Source organism: Kogia breviceps, chromosome 16 (genome assembly GCF_026419965.1).
Source record: "Kogia breviceps isolate mKogBre1 chromosome 16, mKogBre1 haplotype 1, whole genome shotgun sequence".
NCBI lineage: Eukaryota > Metazoa > Chordata > Mammalia > Artiodactyla > Physeteridae > Kogia > Kogia breviceps.
In genome coordinates this window covers 12,692,241-12,710,957 of record NC_081325.1, presented here as the reverse complement: position 1 = coordinate 12,710,957, position 18,717 = coordinate 12,692,241, and the positions used below count along the sequence as shown (strand labels likewise).

Sequence of the window (18,717 nt, the reverse complement as noted above, 5' to 3'; positions counted from 1 at the left end):
ATAAATAAGACACAGTCCCTGTCTTTTACATGTCTGTAGCCTGCTTAAGAGAAGATAGACAAAGATTCGTTTTCCTTTCCACGCATGCAGCGCTCTGCAACAATCCCCACGGACTTGGTGATCTCCGTGGAAGACACTGTTGCTTGTCTGTCCAAAGCCGACACAGAAAATGTATTTTTTCCAGGTAGGAAGTGGCAGGGAGTTGAGATATATCTTTCCTTGAATTCTAGGGGATGGTTTGGCTTCGTGTTCAGCATTCAGTGATTGTTTTAGGGGCAGGAAGGTGACCCCATTCTGGCCAAAGGGACCTGAGATAAAGATTGCTAAAGGCTTCTAAATATACTCTGTCCTGAAACACAGAAGTTCAAGGAGAAATCCTTTGTGTCTTTTTCCTCCTTGAATGCAGTTGTGTGAAGATGTGGTGTCTGGGGGGAGTGGTGGTTATTTTGTGAATATGAGGCCAACTGAGAGTCCTGACATCACTGAACCTCTGAGCCAATACTAGCAAACCCTTCTTAACGCCACATCTTTCACAAAACAAACCCCCCGAAGCAAAACCCTTATTGCTTAAGCCACTTTTAGTTAGGTATTCAGTTGCTTGGAGCCAAAAACCAACTAACTGATATTAGTGATAAACATAATTACTGATTATGTTTTCTACTTAGAATAGTATTTTTCAATAAAATAAGATTTCAAAATAATGCTTTTAAAATACCAAGATGAGAGATTTAAGAAGTGATTAAAATCACATCCTAATTAATGACTATTAATCTCAATAAACTCTGGGAGTTTTATTACTTTAATGAAGAAGCATTTATACATAGAATTTATAAAAACTATTTATATGCTATTACACAACAATTAATCACAAACATCATGAGGCTTTTGCTGCGTCTTTTGTAAGGTCTTCAGCAAAAATGTCTTAATTATGTGCCAGCTATAATATGGAATCAACTTTTTTACTTCCTCATTTATATATGTGTTAAATAAAATTATGCCCTATTCTGTCATTCTTAAAGTAGCTGTTTTCATAACCTCTTTCCTTACAAATGACCTGCAGAGGAAGACAATTCCTTAATTTTCAAAATAATTATAATGGTATAAACGTATTTAGATTTCCGTCGTATTGAGATTGAAATATGTTAACAAACCGTAGATGATGTGTAATATGATATAATTACCTGGCTTGAGGCAAACCATAGCTGGTCCCTACTCCAACCCGAGGCAAGCTATAGACGACTTTTTTTACTGTTGCTTGATCAGGGAAATTAAACATAACTGAGGCTGTGGTAAGAAGAAAAAACATGATTTAGAAAACCACAGGAGAGCTAACCATCAATTTCAGAAATCATTTTCAAGTGTCCTTCATGATTTATTGGTAAAGGTAATGAATCTTCATGGAAAATCAGATTTCTGTGTAACTTTATCCATGAGAAATCTAGGATTAATGTTTTCAAGCAAATTAATTATTTTTGTATTTTTATTTTAGCAAGGGCACATCAAAGAAAGAAATAAAACAAAAAAATATCAAGTCAGTACCACACCGTGTAAATGAATAACATCCAAATACGAGCACATTTTCTTTCAAAATATTTAAGGGGACTTACTTCGGTTTGCCATAAATACTTCCAAAGCAGTGTTTTGTAGAAGATAACGTCTTGAAAATACAGCTCGTATCTCGCTGAACATCCATTTTCCATGAAGTCCCTCAGTGTATGCAAGAACCTAAAATAAATAGTTTAAAGGGAAGTGTCAGTCAGTTAAATACGTGTCTAAGACTCAGTGTGACAATATCTTAGACAGTGCTGTATAAAAATCAGTAAATTAGGGATTATCTTCCTGAATTCATGACATATCACAATATTGCCAATCATTTGATTCTGTATATTTGCAAAATTTCTACCTTTCTAACTTTTTAGGTGGCTCATGAAGAAATGAAGCAACAGAAAAGTTATATGTTCAAGGTGACCCTGTGACTTAAAACAGAAAACGTGTTATGCTTTTGTGGTCTTGTATATGACTGGTTGGACCACGTGGCCTGACATACACTTTTGGTTCTTTTCTAATGTCACTTTTCCTCCCTCCTCCTTGCTTAATGAGAGCCCACTTAGCCCCAAAGTGTCCATGTGGTCAACCCCAGGCAAGGGGCCATGACTGATCTAAGCCAGGGGTCAATGAACATTTTTGGTAAAAGGCCAAATAGTAAAAAATTTTAGGCCTTGCAGGCCATCTGTCCTTCTCACAACTATTCAGCTTTGCCACTGTGGTGTGAAAGCAGTCACAGCCAATGTGCAAATAAATGGGCATGACTTTATTTATAACAATGGCCTGAATTTGTTTCTGAGGTCAGAGTTTGTCTGATCCATGGTCTAAGCCAATCATGATAAAGTTATTCTTTGCTTTTTCTAAATTCCCTTGCACCTAGGGGCAAGGACATTTGACCCAGAACTGGCTAATGAGAACAAAACCAGTCGTTTGGGGATGTTTCAGAAAAGCTGATAAAATGAGTCATATGTAGCTGGCACACTCCTTTCTCTTCCTTGCTTGAATGGAGATATAATGGCAGAAACTATAGCAGCAATTGTGTAGCCATTAGAGGAAGGCCAAGGGAATTCCAGCAAGGTTGGCGCTAATGTAAAGTTACTGAAACAGTCTCAGCAACTGTCCATATCTGGACTTCTTCTTCCATGATACAGATAAATCCATATTTGATTAACCCACTGCAATCAAATCTGCAACACTTTCTTTCCTGATACACCAATGTATTTTAACAATACATAAACACATTCTCTACTTGCACTGGTGTACCCTGTATAATCTACTACACTTATATTTGCTTTGGTGAAAGCAGAAACTAGTTTCTGAGTTTTCCATACATGATATTCCTTAAGGTTTGAGAACAAGTTATGAAGTCCTTTTTCACATTTCCTTTCTCTAGGAATTATATATCTCTGTGTGCGTATTATATATTATATAATTATATTATCTATTCATCTTTTTATTTTTTGAAGATTCAATTTTCTAGCTCCTTAATTCAGTTTTTGTCTTTCTCTACACACTGGAAGGTTTTTGGAGGCAGTCAGACATCTATTTGAATCATGAAACATTTTGGAGCCAGTCACAGTCCTATTTAAAACTTGGCTCTGCTATTTACTAGCTATAGGAACTTGGAAAAATTATTTAATTCTATCTGATTTTTGTCACCTGAAAAACAGTGATAATACTACTCATTATTGGTTAATTTAAGTGGAGACAATGAATGTAAAGTGCATGGCCGAGCTATTGTTTAAGTTCTGTTTATATGTCCTTCCTGTTGAGCATAAAGTGACAACTGTTTTTCAGTTTCTACATGTAAAACTTCTTTTTATACATTTCACAGAAGGATTACAGTGACTTGCCACAATTTATATTAATACATTCTTACCAGGGGTGCAACAATTTCCAGATTTGAATTTCATAGACTAGCATAATTTTCTTTAAATGGAAAGAGTACTAATACAGGGTTAACTATTATTTTGTCAGGTAGGAAAAATTTTAAGACAGAACAGCCACAACAACAAAAACTATCTTTCACTATGACCATTATTTCACTAATATATATATATATAAAGGCCATTTGAAAACCCAAAGAGTAAAATGAGTATAATTTCAGAAAAAAGGAGAGATCTTCCCATGAAAGCTGTGTTGGTACCCTTATACTAAATCTGGTATGCCAGGAGGATGGATGGAGATTTTATATATATATATATATATATATATATAAAATAAATGTATATTATATGTAATATTTTAAATATGTATAATATTTACATATAATATGCATATTAGGCTGTATTTAATATATATATAGAGAGAGATATTAGTGTGTGGGCATATATATAAACACATATATACACACACTAGTATTGTTATCTTTCTCTTTGGGAACCATGATGTAGTGAACATTTGACCAAGTATTCCTTTTCCATTAAGCGTGTTATCAGTTTATTTTACTTCTAGCAGGCAGGTGGCTCTCAAACACATAGAAGCTGGTTTGACTCCTTAAGTGCCCCACGCAAAACTGTCTTACCAACTGTGCCAGTTCTCAAATTATTGCTTCCCAGCTCCAAATTCACCCTTAATTGTTTATCTTGTGAATGTGAATCTGTGCCCTTTATTTTTCCTTTGCTAGCCGACACCATGTCGAGGTCTATCAGGAAAGGACTCTGAGGAGATTGATGCAGAGGAAAGGGGTTTTTCTTCCTGGTTCTGCTTGCTCACCTAGCAGGTCCCTGCAGAGCACGGGCTTCTCCAGTGCCCGGCTCCTGCAGTACGTGGCGGCTGACAGCATCCAGTGACTGGCAGTTTTCTCCAGTAGCCCCCCGCCCCAGACAGTTCTGTAACAGAGTGCTCTGGTGAGAACCCTCCCATAAACAGATTCACCAACTCCCTAGAGGTGGTTTTCAGGAAACTTCCACAAGGCAGAGCTCCAGCGAGCTCCCTCAGCAGGGCACCAGAGTGACTTCTGTACCATGAAGGGAACTACAGCCATGTCCTCCCTCACAAGGCCAGGAGGCCTCTTCTTGGGTTCAATGTCAGCTCAAAAGACAGTGGCTGCTCCCCATATATGCTGTTTCCTATATTTTTTAGAGTTCTTTTTATTTCTTACTAACCATTCCCTGTTTCTCCAATATCCTGTTATAATTTATACTTATTTATGTTTTTATAAATTATAACACTTTGCCTGTTTAAATTGCTATGTGGCATCTTTCTCTTGACTGGATCCAAACTGATACAGGAACTCAATCAGTTCTCCTACCACTGCTTTCACAGCTCCAGGTTGGGACCACAGCAGTCCTCAGGGACCCTCAGGAGCAAGCAAAAAGGAAACTTGAGATAATCAGAGGAACTCAGTAAAGCCTGGAGGCAAAGAGTGAAAGGAGACAGAATAAAATTAAAAGAAAATTATTTTGCTAGCAGCTAATGAACAGCTCAGGAGGCAAATTCCAAAAGTTAGACCCGAAGGTCCAAGCTATTTTGAACAAGGGCAGCATCATCTGAACGAGGGGTACAGTCCTTACCAGAGGGGCCAAGGGAAAGAGAATTTTACTCTACAGTCACCCATGTTCTACAGTTAAGCTTTTGAAATCCTTGAAAGCGGCTGATAAAAGACAATGCTCTGAGATGTTCATAATTCCCTGCCAGGAAACCCAACAGAGCCTAGAGTCCTTTTGGTTTTTTTTACAGCAAGCCACCTCCTACTTTCTCCTCTTGTTTCCTGCAAGATTGATTATGGAATGAAACTCTCCTAAAATTTTTTATTAAAAAATTTTTGGCTGGCATCCAACTTAGAGTTCTCGTGTACTAACCTCCAATATCTCTTCTATGACATCACTTTGTTTGAATTCTGCGCCTGGCACTTATTTATTTTTTTGTTTGTTTTTGTCAGTCCCCTCCCTGTGATGTGGAAGTTCAGGAGAACAAGGCCCTCATCTATCTTATTTACTGCTCAATACACAGAGCTTAAAGCAGTGCCTGGCACAGATGTGCTCCATATACATTTGTTTGTTGAATAAATCATCAAGAGAAACGGACAGAGATAATACATATGGGGAAGGTTACAAAGAGATCTTACAAAGTACGTGCATCTCTGACTCCTTTGCTGAACTGGAAAAAGCTTTCCATCCTGCTGGTGGAGCCCATCAGAGGTCTCTTCTGTCTTTAGATTTAATCAAGATCTCAACGAAGTGATCTGAATAGAATAACTGGTTTCTCTTTTCTAGTAGTTTAATCTGCACCCACAAGGAACCCTAGGCTGGGTTATATATACCCCATCTTGGAAGACCCTGTCCCCATAGAAAGGACTCCTTCACTCTAGAGGGTTGGGCTAAGGTGTTTTAGTTCGTAGACTTACGCCTCGCACTTAAGAAAAATGTATACTGAGGAGGGTCACAGAATATCATCTGACACCCCTCTTGACCAACAATTTTATTTCTGATAAGTAATTAGACTTTTTTGTGTAGTGAAATTAATATAGATAGGATGGAAAATAGAAAGTGGAAAAAAAATGATGAATGGTTGAGATGAACCACTAGCATTCAAATAAATTTTGTGATTGCCATGACCGCCTGGGACTATACCCCAAGCCCCCTTTTTCCTCTCCTCTCCTCATGTGCAGCGAGAGGGTAACCGAGAGAGAGCTCACCTACACACGCTTGGCGGCCCGTGGAGGCTAAAGTAGAAAGCTGTTAGACTGGAGGCAGAGAGATGGGTTAGGACGCTGCCCCAGGCGAGTGATGAGGAGTTTAATCAGTTTGTATATGCTTCAAAAGTGCAAAGGAATATCATTTATAGTTGATTAAATACTGAGTTTATGGCATGTTTATATAAAAATCTGGGCATCAAGCCTAGATCTGAAATATGACCTGATACTATAAAATTGCCTGTATTTTATTTATACCTCTACTAGCTACACAGTGTTCTGTAAGTTTCAGGACCTTCTATAATAACTCTTTAAGTTACTTTTTCATTATAGTCCAAGATATTTTTCTAAACCATATAAGTACTTTCATTTATACTTGAGGTTTGTGGTTTTGTTTTCTTTCTTAAGTCGACCTTCCCATATCATCTGGTTTGTGCTTGCTGGCCTTTCCAAATTATTTAATATACTATGAAATCAATCAACAAATGCTAACTAGCCTATTCAGTTTCATTTTATGAAAATTGAATAAAGATAACTTTTATTACATCATATAGGTCATAAATAAGAAAATTAAAGCATCTTGATCACAAATTTTATGCAACTTTTGTGATTTTTCTTAAGCGACCACTGAACTGTTTTGAGCTAAGGGCTTAATATCCAAAAGAAGTGAAGGGAGAGAGAGATCATGCTGGCTTTATACCCTGAGGTCTGTCCCACTCACTTATGAACTGAAACACACAGGACATAATATAAAACAAATGTAATAGAGACCTCTTGTAAACCACTTCGCCCAAATGTGTGCTTAACATACATTATTTGATGATTGTGTTGAAGAAAAATAGGGTTGCTGTGCACTCATGTGTATCAGACATGCATATTTGTCAGAAACATGGGTATGGCTGTCAAATCAGTTTCATCTTTTTTTCTTTTAAAGGCAGCTAATATTGTGTGACCTAAAAAGTACTTGTTCAGTGAGAGCTTTGCTGATCTCAAATCATCTGATGCATATATTAGAACAAGTATTTGGATAGGAAAAAACTAAATTTTGCTTCAAGTTATCTTTTCTGTTAAGAATTGATGAAAATGATGTGAAGGGGTGGAGAGATATGCCCTGTTCAGTGTTCATGAGGCCATCATATCCAACAGACACTTGCAGCTTCAGCAGTTTAATTAAAGGGCTGTTAGTGCAATGGAAAGCTGCAATCCCCATTACTTTTATAATTCTGTATGAATGTTCAATGATTCTGGATGGAACAAATATATTCAGGATGGAATAGTTCAAGAGTAATTTGAGGTTTGCATTCATACATGGTCATCCGTGCTCTTTTCCCTTTTGCCAGATGAATGAAGAGGAGTCTGATGCCCAGAAGAAAAGCAGAACCACAAAATGGAAGAAGTTTGCTTTCTAAAATGACCATGTGTGACGGGCTTCCCTGTTGGCGCAGTGGTTGAGAATCCGCCTGCCGATGCAGGAGACACGGGTTCGTGCCCTGGTCCGGGAAGATCCCACATGCCGCGGAGCAACTAAGCCCGTGAGCCATGGCCGCTAGGCCTGCGCGTCCGGAGCCTGTGCTCCACAACGGGAGAGGCCACAACAGTGAGAGGCCCGCATACCGCAAAAAAAAAAATAAAAATAAAATAAAATAAAATGACCATGTGTTAGGTCCTCTCTGACTGGCAGTTGCTGTCATGGTACACGGGATGAGGAAGTGGGAGCAGCAAAGACAGCAGGATGCTTGGGACTCTCCCTGCTTCTGGTTCTCACCACCTGTCTTGGTGATACTATTTCCTCACCAAAGGCACGGAGAGCATAAGATACAAGAAATAATTATTTAGAAGTGTATGGAAAAAAGGAAATAGCAACACAATGGACTAGCCTCTCCTAACTGGGCAATGAATAACTCTCAAAGAAGTAAGTTAGGTACGCATAACTTAAGAGTAAGTTTTCAGGGCTTCCCTGGTGGCGCAGCGGTTGAGAGTCCGCCTGCCGATGCAGGGGACGCGGGTTTGTGCCCCGGTCCGGGAGGATCCCACGTGCCGCGGAGCGGCTGGGCCCGTGAGCCATGGCCGCTGAGCCTGCGCGTCCGGAGCCTGTGCTCCGCAACGGGACAGGCCACAGCAGTGAGAGGCCCGCAAAAAAAAAAAAAAAAAAAAAAGCCTACAAATAATAAATGCTGGAGAGGGTGTGGAGAAAAATGAACCCTCCTACACTGTTGGCAGGAATATAAATTGGTGCAGCCACTAGGGAAAGCAGTACTGAAAATAGAGTTACCATATGATCCAGCAATCCCACTCCTGGGCATATATCCGGAGAGAACTATAACTTGAAAAGATACATGCATCCTAATGTTCATTGCAACACTATTTATAATAGCCAAGACATGAAAGCAACCTAAATGTCCATCAACAGATGAATAGAGAAAGAGGATGTGGTATATATACACAATGGAATATTACTCAGCCATAAAAAAGAATGAAATAATGCCATTTACAGCAACACAGATGGACCTAGAGATTATCATACTAAGTGAAGTAAGCCAGACAAAAACAAGTATCAGATGATATGGCTTATATGTGGAATCTAAAAAAATATACAAATGAACTTATTTTCAAAACAGAAATAGACTCAGACATGGAAAACAAATTTATGGTTACCAAAGGGGAAAGGGATAAATTAGGAGTTTGTGATTAACACTTACACACTACTATATATAAAATAGATAACCAACAAGGACCTACTGTATAGCATAGGGAACAATACTCAATATCTTGTAATAACCTATAAGGGAAAAGAATCTGCAAAAGAATATATATATTATATATATATTATATATGTATTATTATATATAAGAAACTGAATCACTTTGTTGTATACCTGAAACTACCATAACATTGTAAATCAACTATACTTCGATTTAAAAAAAAGAAAATTAGGAGTGGCTTTAATATTGATTCCTGTATTGTTCTAGCAATAAATAATAGTCATATGTGGATATATCAACCATTCATCTCATTAAGAGATGAATTTCCAGTAGCATTTTACTTCTCATGTTTAAGTTATTTTTCAAAGCTCACAATATATTTATGTTGTATGATTGTAAGCTGATAATATTTGTAATAATAATTTGTTCCAGAATAAAAATATTAATAAGCATGTCGAATTTTATGGCTTTAGGAATTAAAAATATTAAAATTTTAATTCATTAGTATATGCTTTCTGCATATTAGAATATAAGACTTTCAAGCATAAAATATTTTTAGAATAGATACATTTTGGGGAGGGAATCAAATGGAAATATTTGTTGAGTGAGAAAGAGGAATTATATAAAATGTCCATTTGGAAAAAGGATTATTTGTACATTTTAAAACACATGATGATGGTAACCAAATCATTATTCTTTTGGATATATTTGATCCTGTTGGGCATATCTGAAAAGTGAATAAGAATTTTATTTTAAAATATCAATGTGTAGGAACGCGCTGGATACCACATCTTTAAAAAAGTTTTAAACTTATGAAAAAATTTAAATGTTAACTTAAACATGTGTAATATGGTATAAAATACTTTACAGGGTGGGTGAAAAAAAGGGGACAATTACAATGGATCCACCCTGTACAATAAAGAAAACCTCAAATATCTGATGGAAGAGTCTTACTTTAGCCTCTTATCCAATTAATAATGAATACAGTCATCAGAATAAAACTGTCAGGGGTAGGCACTATAATCAGTAAAATCTAAAATGGACCAAAAAATGATTATTGAATCAAAGCTTTTCACTAAAACTTAGATGGAAAATAATCAAACCTGATGAAAATAAATAATTCACGTAATATAAAATTGAAATGGAAAAAACTGAAAATGGCTTAACTGTGAAGTAAATGAAAATGATCAAGAAATTAAGCTAGGGACTTCCCTCGTGGCGCAGTGGTTAAGAACCCACCTGCCAATTCAGGGGACATGGGTTCGAGCCCTGGTCCAGGAAGATCCCACATGCCACAGAGCAACTAAGCCTGGGCGCCACAAGTAGGGAGCCGGCGAGCCACAACTACTGAGCCTGTGTGCCTAGAGCCCGTGGTCTGCAACAAGAGAAGCCACTGTGATGAGGAGCCCGCGCACCGCAACAAAGAGTAGCCCCCGCTCGCCACAACTAAAGAAAGCCCATGCGCAGCAGCAAAGACCCAACACAGCCAAAACTAAATAAATAAATCTAAAAAAAAAGAGAAAAGAAATTAAGCTGGCAAAATGATGATTTTCATGAAATACATTTTCAATGAAAACTGAACAATATATACTATACTGCTATACTTCTGATGTTAAATATTCATAAACACAGCCACTATCACTATATGGGTTAAAATTGCAGGGTCAAAATATCGTATAATTGGGAAAAATTTAGGCAGCCCACCTACAGAGAGCTTTTTATTTAACAACCTTGCATTTTGCTCTAATTCATGAATTTATGTACCTGCCTCTCCTAGATTTAAAGCCTCCCTAGGGTCTGCCTCTCTTACTAGCTTGTGAGACCTCAGGCAAGTTAGTTCATGTTTAATTCTTAAGTTTCCACATCATAAGATGGGAGAAGTGATAGTACCTAAACTCACAGGGTAGTTGCGAGAACTGAATGAAATAATTCTTTTAAAAAATGCTTAGTACAGTGCCTGGCACCCAGGAAGTGCTTAACAAACGTTAGCCTCCTACTGTAATTAATGTCTACTTTCTTGGGTGTATTTGTACAGACATACACATGAACACACACTCAGCGCGTCTCCGGTTTTAACTTTCATTAATGACACTGCCAGCAAGGGAGTAGAAAACCTGGGCCACAGCATACGACCTCTAAAACCAACAGCCACAGCTCTTGCTTCCTTGGTGGCAGTTTGCATTCTAGAAGTTTTCCGAAATCACAGTACTAACCTCTAACTAGAAAGCCCAACTATCTGGGACGTCAGCTACCACTCCCATTGTTAGCAGTGATACCTCTAGGAAGGTTTCTTCCTATCTAAGAAACAGCCTATAATCAGGCCAGCTCTTGCTACCAAGCTTGTCCTCATGATTTATCAATTAATTTTTTAATGACGCTCATTTAACAAGTATTTATTGAATTACCACCACGAGCCGCTGGCGAATGAGAGGCAGAGTCCCTGACTTGAGTTCAGTCTCTGCGAGACTCACCAACAGTGGGGAAGGTGGGGGAAAGCAGGGAAGGAAGAGGGTCTCAAGCAGAAGGAACATGTATGTAAATATGGTGCTTTGGGGAATGGGTCCAGGAAGTATGGAAAATAGATTATAAAGAGGAGAGAGGTGAAAAATAACTTTACATAATAAAAAGTGGATAGGGAGCCAGGATGTGGGGCTAGATCATGTAATTCAAGTTAAAGAGTTTGGACTTTTGGTCTGAGAGCAATGATGAGCCCCTATGTTAAACAAAGACGTGAGATGATTAAATTCAAACTTTAGGGCTTCCCTGGTGGCGCAGTGGTTGAGAATCTGCCTGCCGATGCAGGGGACACGGGTTCGTGCCCCTCCGCGGCTGGGCCCGTGAGCCATGGCCGCTGCGCCTGCGCGTCCGGAGCCTGTGCTCCGCAGCGGGAGAGGCCACAGCAGTGAGAGGCCCGCGTACCACAAAAAAAAAAAAAAAAAAAAAAAAAAAAAAAAAAATTCACACTTTAGAAATCACTGCTATGACTACAGTGAAGAGGCTGTTTTGACTGGAGAAGGGCAATACTGTTTCAATCATCTATGCAAACGCTATTTTATAGTCATTAGTAGAAAACCATGAACTCTTTAAAAAAAAAGTATTATTTGTACCAGTCCAATAGTATCTCTCACACTGTGGGAAGTACTTTAAAAATGATCTATTTTATTATATACTTCCTCCCAACTGTAGAGTTCATGAGGGTAGAGACTAGGTTGATTCCATTTTGTATTCCTTATAGAACCAGCACATGAAAGGAACTCAATTTTGTGGAATAAAATATTTTAAAATTTAACTTACAAACTTTGATTTGCAGCTGGGGTCCTCTGTGCCTACTTCATCTTCAAAGGCATGTAACTCTCAAAATTACAGTAAAACTCTCAAAATTAAAAAATGATATTGGCAAGGTTGCTTCATTTTTGTCCTGCTCGTGAATGTTCCCATGTGTAAATATTATGTATTTGGCTGTGTTTCCTCATTTTCTCAAATTTGGCAAACTCAAATCTTGTATTTGTCCCTCTGCTGTAATTTTACAAAGGGAAGGGATGGGGGAGGCAGAACGTGACACTACTGGAAGGAAACTATTTTCTAGTTTCTAACACTCACTTTCACTTCCACACTTTCCCTTGTACTACTGCATAGTGACAAATTTTAATATATATTTAAAACAAATATGACATATATATTTAATATGACAAATATATTTAAAACAAAAAATGACAAATTGTTATATATCTCCAAATAATCCTATCAGGTTATTTGGGTTTCTGGGTTAGAGGTTTTTCTTTTTCTTCTTCTTTTTCTTTGCGTTACGCGGGCCTCACCGTTGTGGCCTCTCCCGTTGCGGAGCACAGGCTCCGGACGCGCAGGCTCAGAGACCACGGCTCACGGGCCCAGCCGCTTCGCTGCACGTGGGATCTTCCCGGAACCGGGGCACGAACCCGTGTCCCCTGCATCGGCAGGCAGACTCTCAACCACTGCGCCACAAGGCAAGCCCAGAGGCTTTTCTTTGAATCAATTTGGTAATAGGGTCTGATTGTGTAGATACTGTAAATTGCCAGCACAAATTGTTTTCTGTTTTTAGAAATAATTCTTACTAAAGTTTTAGATATAGTAAGAAATGATACAAGATTAGATGGGGGAGTTGCAGTAATTATTGTTGCAATAGTGAAATCAGTCTTAACAGAGCAGACATAATGGAGAATTGCTTTTCACTAGAGATCTAGTTATGGTATGGAGAGAAATCTTTTAGAATATTAAAATATTTTTTACTTTCCAATTTTTATTTTAGAAAATGTAAAACAAAAAATTTTAAAGTGGTGAGAAATGCATAATGAAGAGAGAATTTTTTTAAAATTTAAGGGTGAAACATTTTTCTCTAGTTAACATTTATTTATATCATCCTGAAAAAAAACGGCATGCAATACAAATACTAGTGCACTTTTTAATTCACACCCATTACAGCTTAAAACACTTAAAAAAATTTTGGATCCCAGCACATCAATGAAAATCCTAATACAGTTTAAAAAGCATATATATGTATGGTATATAAGTATTTCAGAAGTGGTCACTACTAGTATTAATAGTGGTTTAAAACCCCATATTAAACCACAAGGTGCATTACACCCAGCTCTTACGTTCTAACCACGCTGATCACTTTCAGCTTCCAAATGTGCCATGTTCTACTCTGTCACGCTTCTGTGCCCTTGCACAGAAGGTGCAAGGTGTTCCTTCTGCCTGGCAGATCCCTCTCTATTCTGTTCTTCTGATTAACTCCTATTAATGACTAAGCAAGAAGAGCTTGCTGCTCCCTCTGAGAACCCTCTACCCAACTCTGACACTCACCAAACCATTATTACCACGGTTGGTTTACTTGCAAACCTGTGAACCCACTGATAGCCAGAATTTTCAATGCATCTCTGCGGTTTTCATATGCAGCACAAAACCCAGCACAGAGCAGTCATTTTAGTAGTGATTAATTATGAATGCTTTTAGTGATCTATGTTTAGTAATACTCGTGTACAGAAAAGCTATCAATTTACAAGGTCTATATTAATTAAAAGCCATTCTATTAAGATAGTCCAGAGTTGATTCCCAATTTATTATTATGTACTGGACAGGACATGGAAAGTGTCCCCTCCTGGTAAATTCCTTTTTACCATGTTGATTACCTGAGCCCACCACTCTGGCCTTGGTGGACAGCACCAGGATGGACAGCTCAGATGAAGTAGTTATCTAAGTATCAATAGAGTAGCCACGACCAGTGGCCGTGAGAATCCTGTCCATCACAGCCGTACTATTATGAATGCTGGCAGGCTGACCCCATCAGATCATCTTTCTTAACGATTTCAATGTGAGATATTCAGGGAAAATTTTAAGCAGGAGGGTGGGAAGAAGCCAAAAGATGGAGAAGGCAGTCACCAGAAATCATAAGGCAGCACAAATTCTGAGGAAGCAGAAGCCAAGACATAAAGAGATGAACCTAATGGTAGATGCAACCATCTCCCGCTCCAAACACATCTGGGACCACTTTGCTCTCCTGGCTCCAGTCCCACTGGTCTTCCTCCAGTCTTCCGTCCATACCATGTTGTTTTCTGTCACGGGGCCAATGCACATATTCTTGCCTCTCTGGAAACAGCTCCCCTCCCCTCTCTGCCTACTCCACGTCTACTCATCCTTGAGCTCTCCTGACCTCCTATTTTCACAACCGACCTCTCCCGCTAGGTAGAATCGCCCTAACACACACTCTCAAGGCACCACATGAGAGAGGGTCTCTTCACAGCACTTTTACCACAAACACGATCTTGTACATTTATTATGTAATTTATTAATGTAATCTCCCTCACTCTGTGGCCATTTGTTTCTGCTCACTACTGTATTGCTTGGCACAGTGCCTGGCACGTCGCAGAAACTCAATAAACATTCTGTTGAATGAGTAAATTTAAGGTATATTTAAAGTCAGTTGGTCTGTAGTAGCAAACATATAAACAAAGACAGAGAGTAACCAGCACTATAATGTTAATGGGTGGCTGAGGCTGAAGGGACATTTAAAAGCCTCAGTCATTGGAACTCAGATGGAATTGCAGTTTTGAAGAAGGCCTGATGAGGCTTTCCCATTCGTACTTCACTCTGCTTTCCTACCATACACTCTGTAGTAGACACTAGTGCTCACGCACTCAGGATCGACTCCGGCTTCTCCTCCCCTCCACCTGCCTGACTTACAGAGCCCTGATGGTGGCCAGTGAGTGACCTCTTCCGTGCACTTCTGAGCCAGGGCACAGCGACCTCATGGACAGTCCCAGAGGTGATCGGGTTTGAAAAGTGTCCCCATTCTTAAGAGGGCACCAATGAAAGAGATGCTCCCTCTTTCCTCTAGACATTCCTGGGCTTCGGTTGATTTGGAGGACCATTGAAGCCACATTGCTATTGGTGTGGGAATAAGGACAAACCAAGGATGACAGAGTGGAGATGGGGAAGGAACCTGGGTTCCTGAAAACATCCGGAAGCAGCTGAATCAATCAACCCAAGAGACTAATATAATTCAGGACTTACCATTTTATGATAAATACACATACACACACATACATACATATATATACGTATAAAGCCATTAGAGTTAGGGTATCTATTACTTGCCGCTGAAAGTTTTCTGATGCAGACTCTTATTACCTGATGTAACTTTCATGCCTCTGTTATTTAAAGAAGGAAAAAGCCTGACTAATAAACAAACACCCACACACCCCACAAAATAGGAGCTTTCTGTGCTATCTGCTCATGTTCCTGTGAACCTAAACTAAAACTAATCTAAAAAATAAAGTCTATTAAAAATTTTTTAAAAATATGCAGACACTGGGGCTTCCCTGGTGGCAGAGTGGCTGAGAATCCGCCTGCCAATGCAGGGGACACGGGTTCGAGCCCTGGTCCGGGAAGATCTCACATGCCGCGGAGCAACTAAGCCCATGCGCCACAACTACTGAGCCTGTGCTCTAGAACCCACGAGCCACAACTACTGAAGCCTGTGCACCTAGAGCCCGTGCTCTGCAACAAGAGAAGCCACCGCAATGAGAAGCCCGCGCACCGCAACGAAGACCCAACACAGCCAAAAATAAAATAAATAAATTTTAAAAATATATGCATGCATTAAACAGTTCCATACTTTGTATATATTCTTGAATAGCTTCCCCTCCTTGTCTGCCTGATAAAGCCCTACCATGTAATAAAAGCTTACTGTTCAAAAAACATTTCCTCAAAAAATATTTACCATTTATCAAGTATCTGCCAGGTGGGTGCCAGGCTCATCAGGAACCAGGAAGACAGTATGAATGTGAATAGTTTTTCAAGTTTTAAAGACTTTTCTTTTTCAGTGAAAATTAGTCATTGAAGACTATTTTCCTACAATACCAGTTCAAAGTTTTCAAAGTGTGTTTTTACTTGAAAATCTGAGTATTCCTGGGCACTCACAGGTGCATCCTTAGGGTTCATAAGAATCTGTTTTTCTTTCTCTCAAAGCGAGAGCTCGTCTCGAATTACTATCTCCCAAAGAGCAGCCATAGAATGAAACCCAATCTTCATGCAGGGACTTTGCATTTGGAAAGTCCTTTAGATTGGGTCTTATTTTAATGTGCATCTGCTCACCACAGGATGAGGGTTACCCTTGACACATTTCTTCATACTACCAGATGTACCAATAAGCATGCACTTTATTAGCACTTAGTTTGGTGGACTAGGATCATTTTTTACGTATTGGACATTAGAGGATGATATATGGACTGAAGTCTGACTCAACCACTTCCGAGCTGTGTAACTTGGGACGGTTCCCTAACATAACTGGGACACAGTTTCCACTTACATGAAATGAGAATGATCACATCCACTGTGGTATTAAATGAAAAAACATATAAAGTGTCGAGTGGAGAGGTTGGCACAAAGGTAGTGCTACATAAGTGTGTTGAACAAATGAACTCACAACCTCCCCAACCAGGACCTTAAGTGAAACCCGCAGTCAGGAGTGACAAGAGCAGACCCTGCTGTGGTCTCAGCCCAGAGCCTTTTCCAGTGTGCATTGTTCTCTGATCCACACCCTGCTTTTGCAGTTCACATTGGTTCAACTGTCTGGTTATTTGCAAGAATGTGTTCTTATGTTCTACTTCCTAGATGACTTTGAGTGTTCTGTCTGCTGTGTTTGAAGTTTAATCTTTTTTTTTTTTTAAAAAAAAAATCTTACTGCTTCAGCTAGAGACAATTCAGCTACTGAATTCCCTGTGTTATTTTTATTTCCACCCTCAAATTTCTATATTAGAGGATAATTAACTGCTCTTCAAAAAATGCAACTCAGTTTAAATGTAAACAGCTCGGTAAACACCCCTTGTTTTCGCATGAACGTCTTCCACAAATACCTGTAATTGGAGGCAAAAGGATATTTAGAGATCTCCCAGCTTTTGTTGGCAATGAAAATAGTATTTCCAGGGTTAGGCATTCCCAAAGGACTCTTCTACACCACTGTAATGTCCTAAGACTATTTTTCTTTCTTCTGTTTACTTTATATTCCTTGGTCGTAAACCCGTCGATTTGCAGCAAAATACTGCTTTGCTGAGAATTTGCCATTTATCTGTTTTACCTGAGTATCATGGTCAAATACCTCTCCCCAGGCAAAGGCTGTTAGCAGCGCACATCATTTGTTCACCAGACAAAAATTTAGCACCTACTAGGTTCCAGATATTGTGCTAGGTGATGGGAAAACATTGGTGAATAAGACAAGGATGGTCCCTCCTTTTACGAAGCTTGTACTGTCTATTAATGTCTTTATAATTGACTGATATAATAATTCTATTTTACTGGGATGTTGACAAAAATTAAATCAGTTACTGTATTTAACAAGTGTCTACACTACAAGTACCAGAGGTCCCCTTTCTATAGGCGAGAGGCTGTCCAGAGCGTTCCCTGAAGAAAGGATTAACTGAAACATTGATTTCAAACTTAGCTCTCAATGAATGGTAGCTCTACTGATTACTGTGATGGCACTGAGACCACCGAAAGGAGCGCAGTGATACGATTAAATCTGCATTTTAGAAAGGCCACTTTGGAAGCAGGGAGGGGGAGGACTTGGAAGGATGCTAAACTGGAAATCTGCATTGTGCCAGTAGGAAATGAAGGAAGTCTAAACTAAGACAGCTGCCGTAGGTAGGAAGAGAAAGCGGAAGAGTGTAAAGATATTTATGAGACAGAATGAATAAGACTTGAATGTTTTTGTTTTGTTTTACGTTGAGGTAAAGAAATGAAAGGAATTAAAACTGTTGTAAGAGTTTCTGGTTCCAGTGACTACGTAAGTGGTACTCTCCGCCATGTCCTGGGATTAGGGTTACTGGCAGATGACGAGTGTTGTGAAAAAGATAAGAGGTTCAGTCCAGACGTCAGATATGACCATCACTCCGCTTGTGAGTGATGGTCACGCTTTGCACAAGCATGAACTTTTGCAAAGAAAATGTGTTAACCACAAAAACAGTTAACCTATCGACACTTGGCTACTTTAAAGAGACGATAACAAGTAAATAAAATATTAATAAATTAAGTATCTCATTTGTTATTAAAGTTTTGCTCTCGACTAATACCATAAATAAACCTAATGGGACTTCCATGGTGGAGCAGTGGTTAAGAATCCGCCTGCCAATGCAGGGGACGTGGGTTCGAGCCCTGGTCTGGGAGGATCCCACATGCCGCGGAGCAACTAAGTCCATGTCCCACAACTACTGAGCCTGCGCTCTAGAGCCCGTGAGCCACAACTACTGAGCCCACGCACCGCAACTACTGAAGCCCATGTGCGTAGAGCCCATGCTCCGCAGC

General features: G+C 39.2%; 1 protein-coding gene across 8 annotated transcripts in view; it reads right to left on the bottom strand.

Moving 5' to 3' along the window:
* The window catches only part of NBEA (neurobeachin), a 594,993-nt gene that overhangs the window by 123,513 nt on the left and 452,763 nt on the right, over nucleotides 1–18,717 (bottom strand). For all 8 annotated transcript variants that reach the window (XM_059042292.2, XM_067016556.1, XM_067016558.1 and 5 more), the window contains 2 exons: nucleotides 1,608–1,725; nucleotides 1,182–1,284 (listed from right to left, as the gene is read on the bottom strand). In XM_059042292.2, the coding sequence (XP_058898275.1) occupies nucleotides 1,182–1,284; nucleotides 1,608–1,725 (221 nt within the window). The remainder of the gene's footprint in view (nucleotides 1–1,181; nucleotides 1,285–1,607; nucleotides 1,726–18,717) is intronic.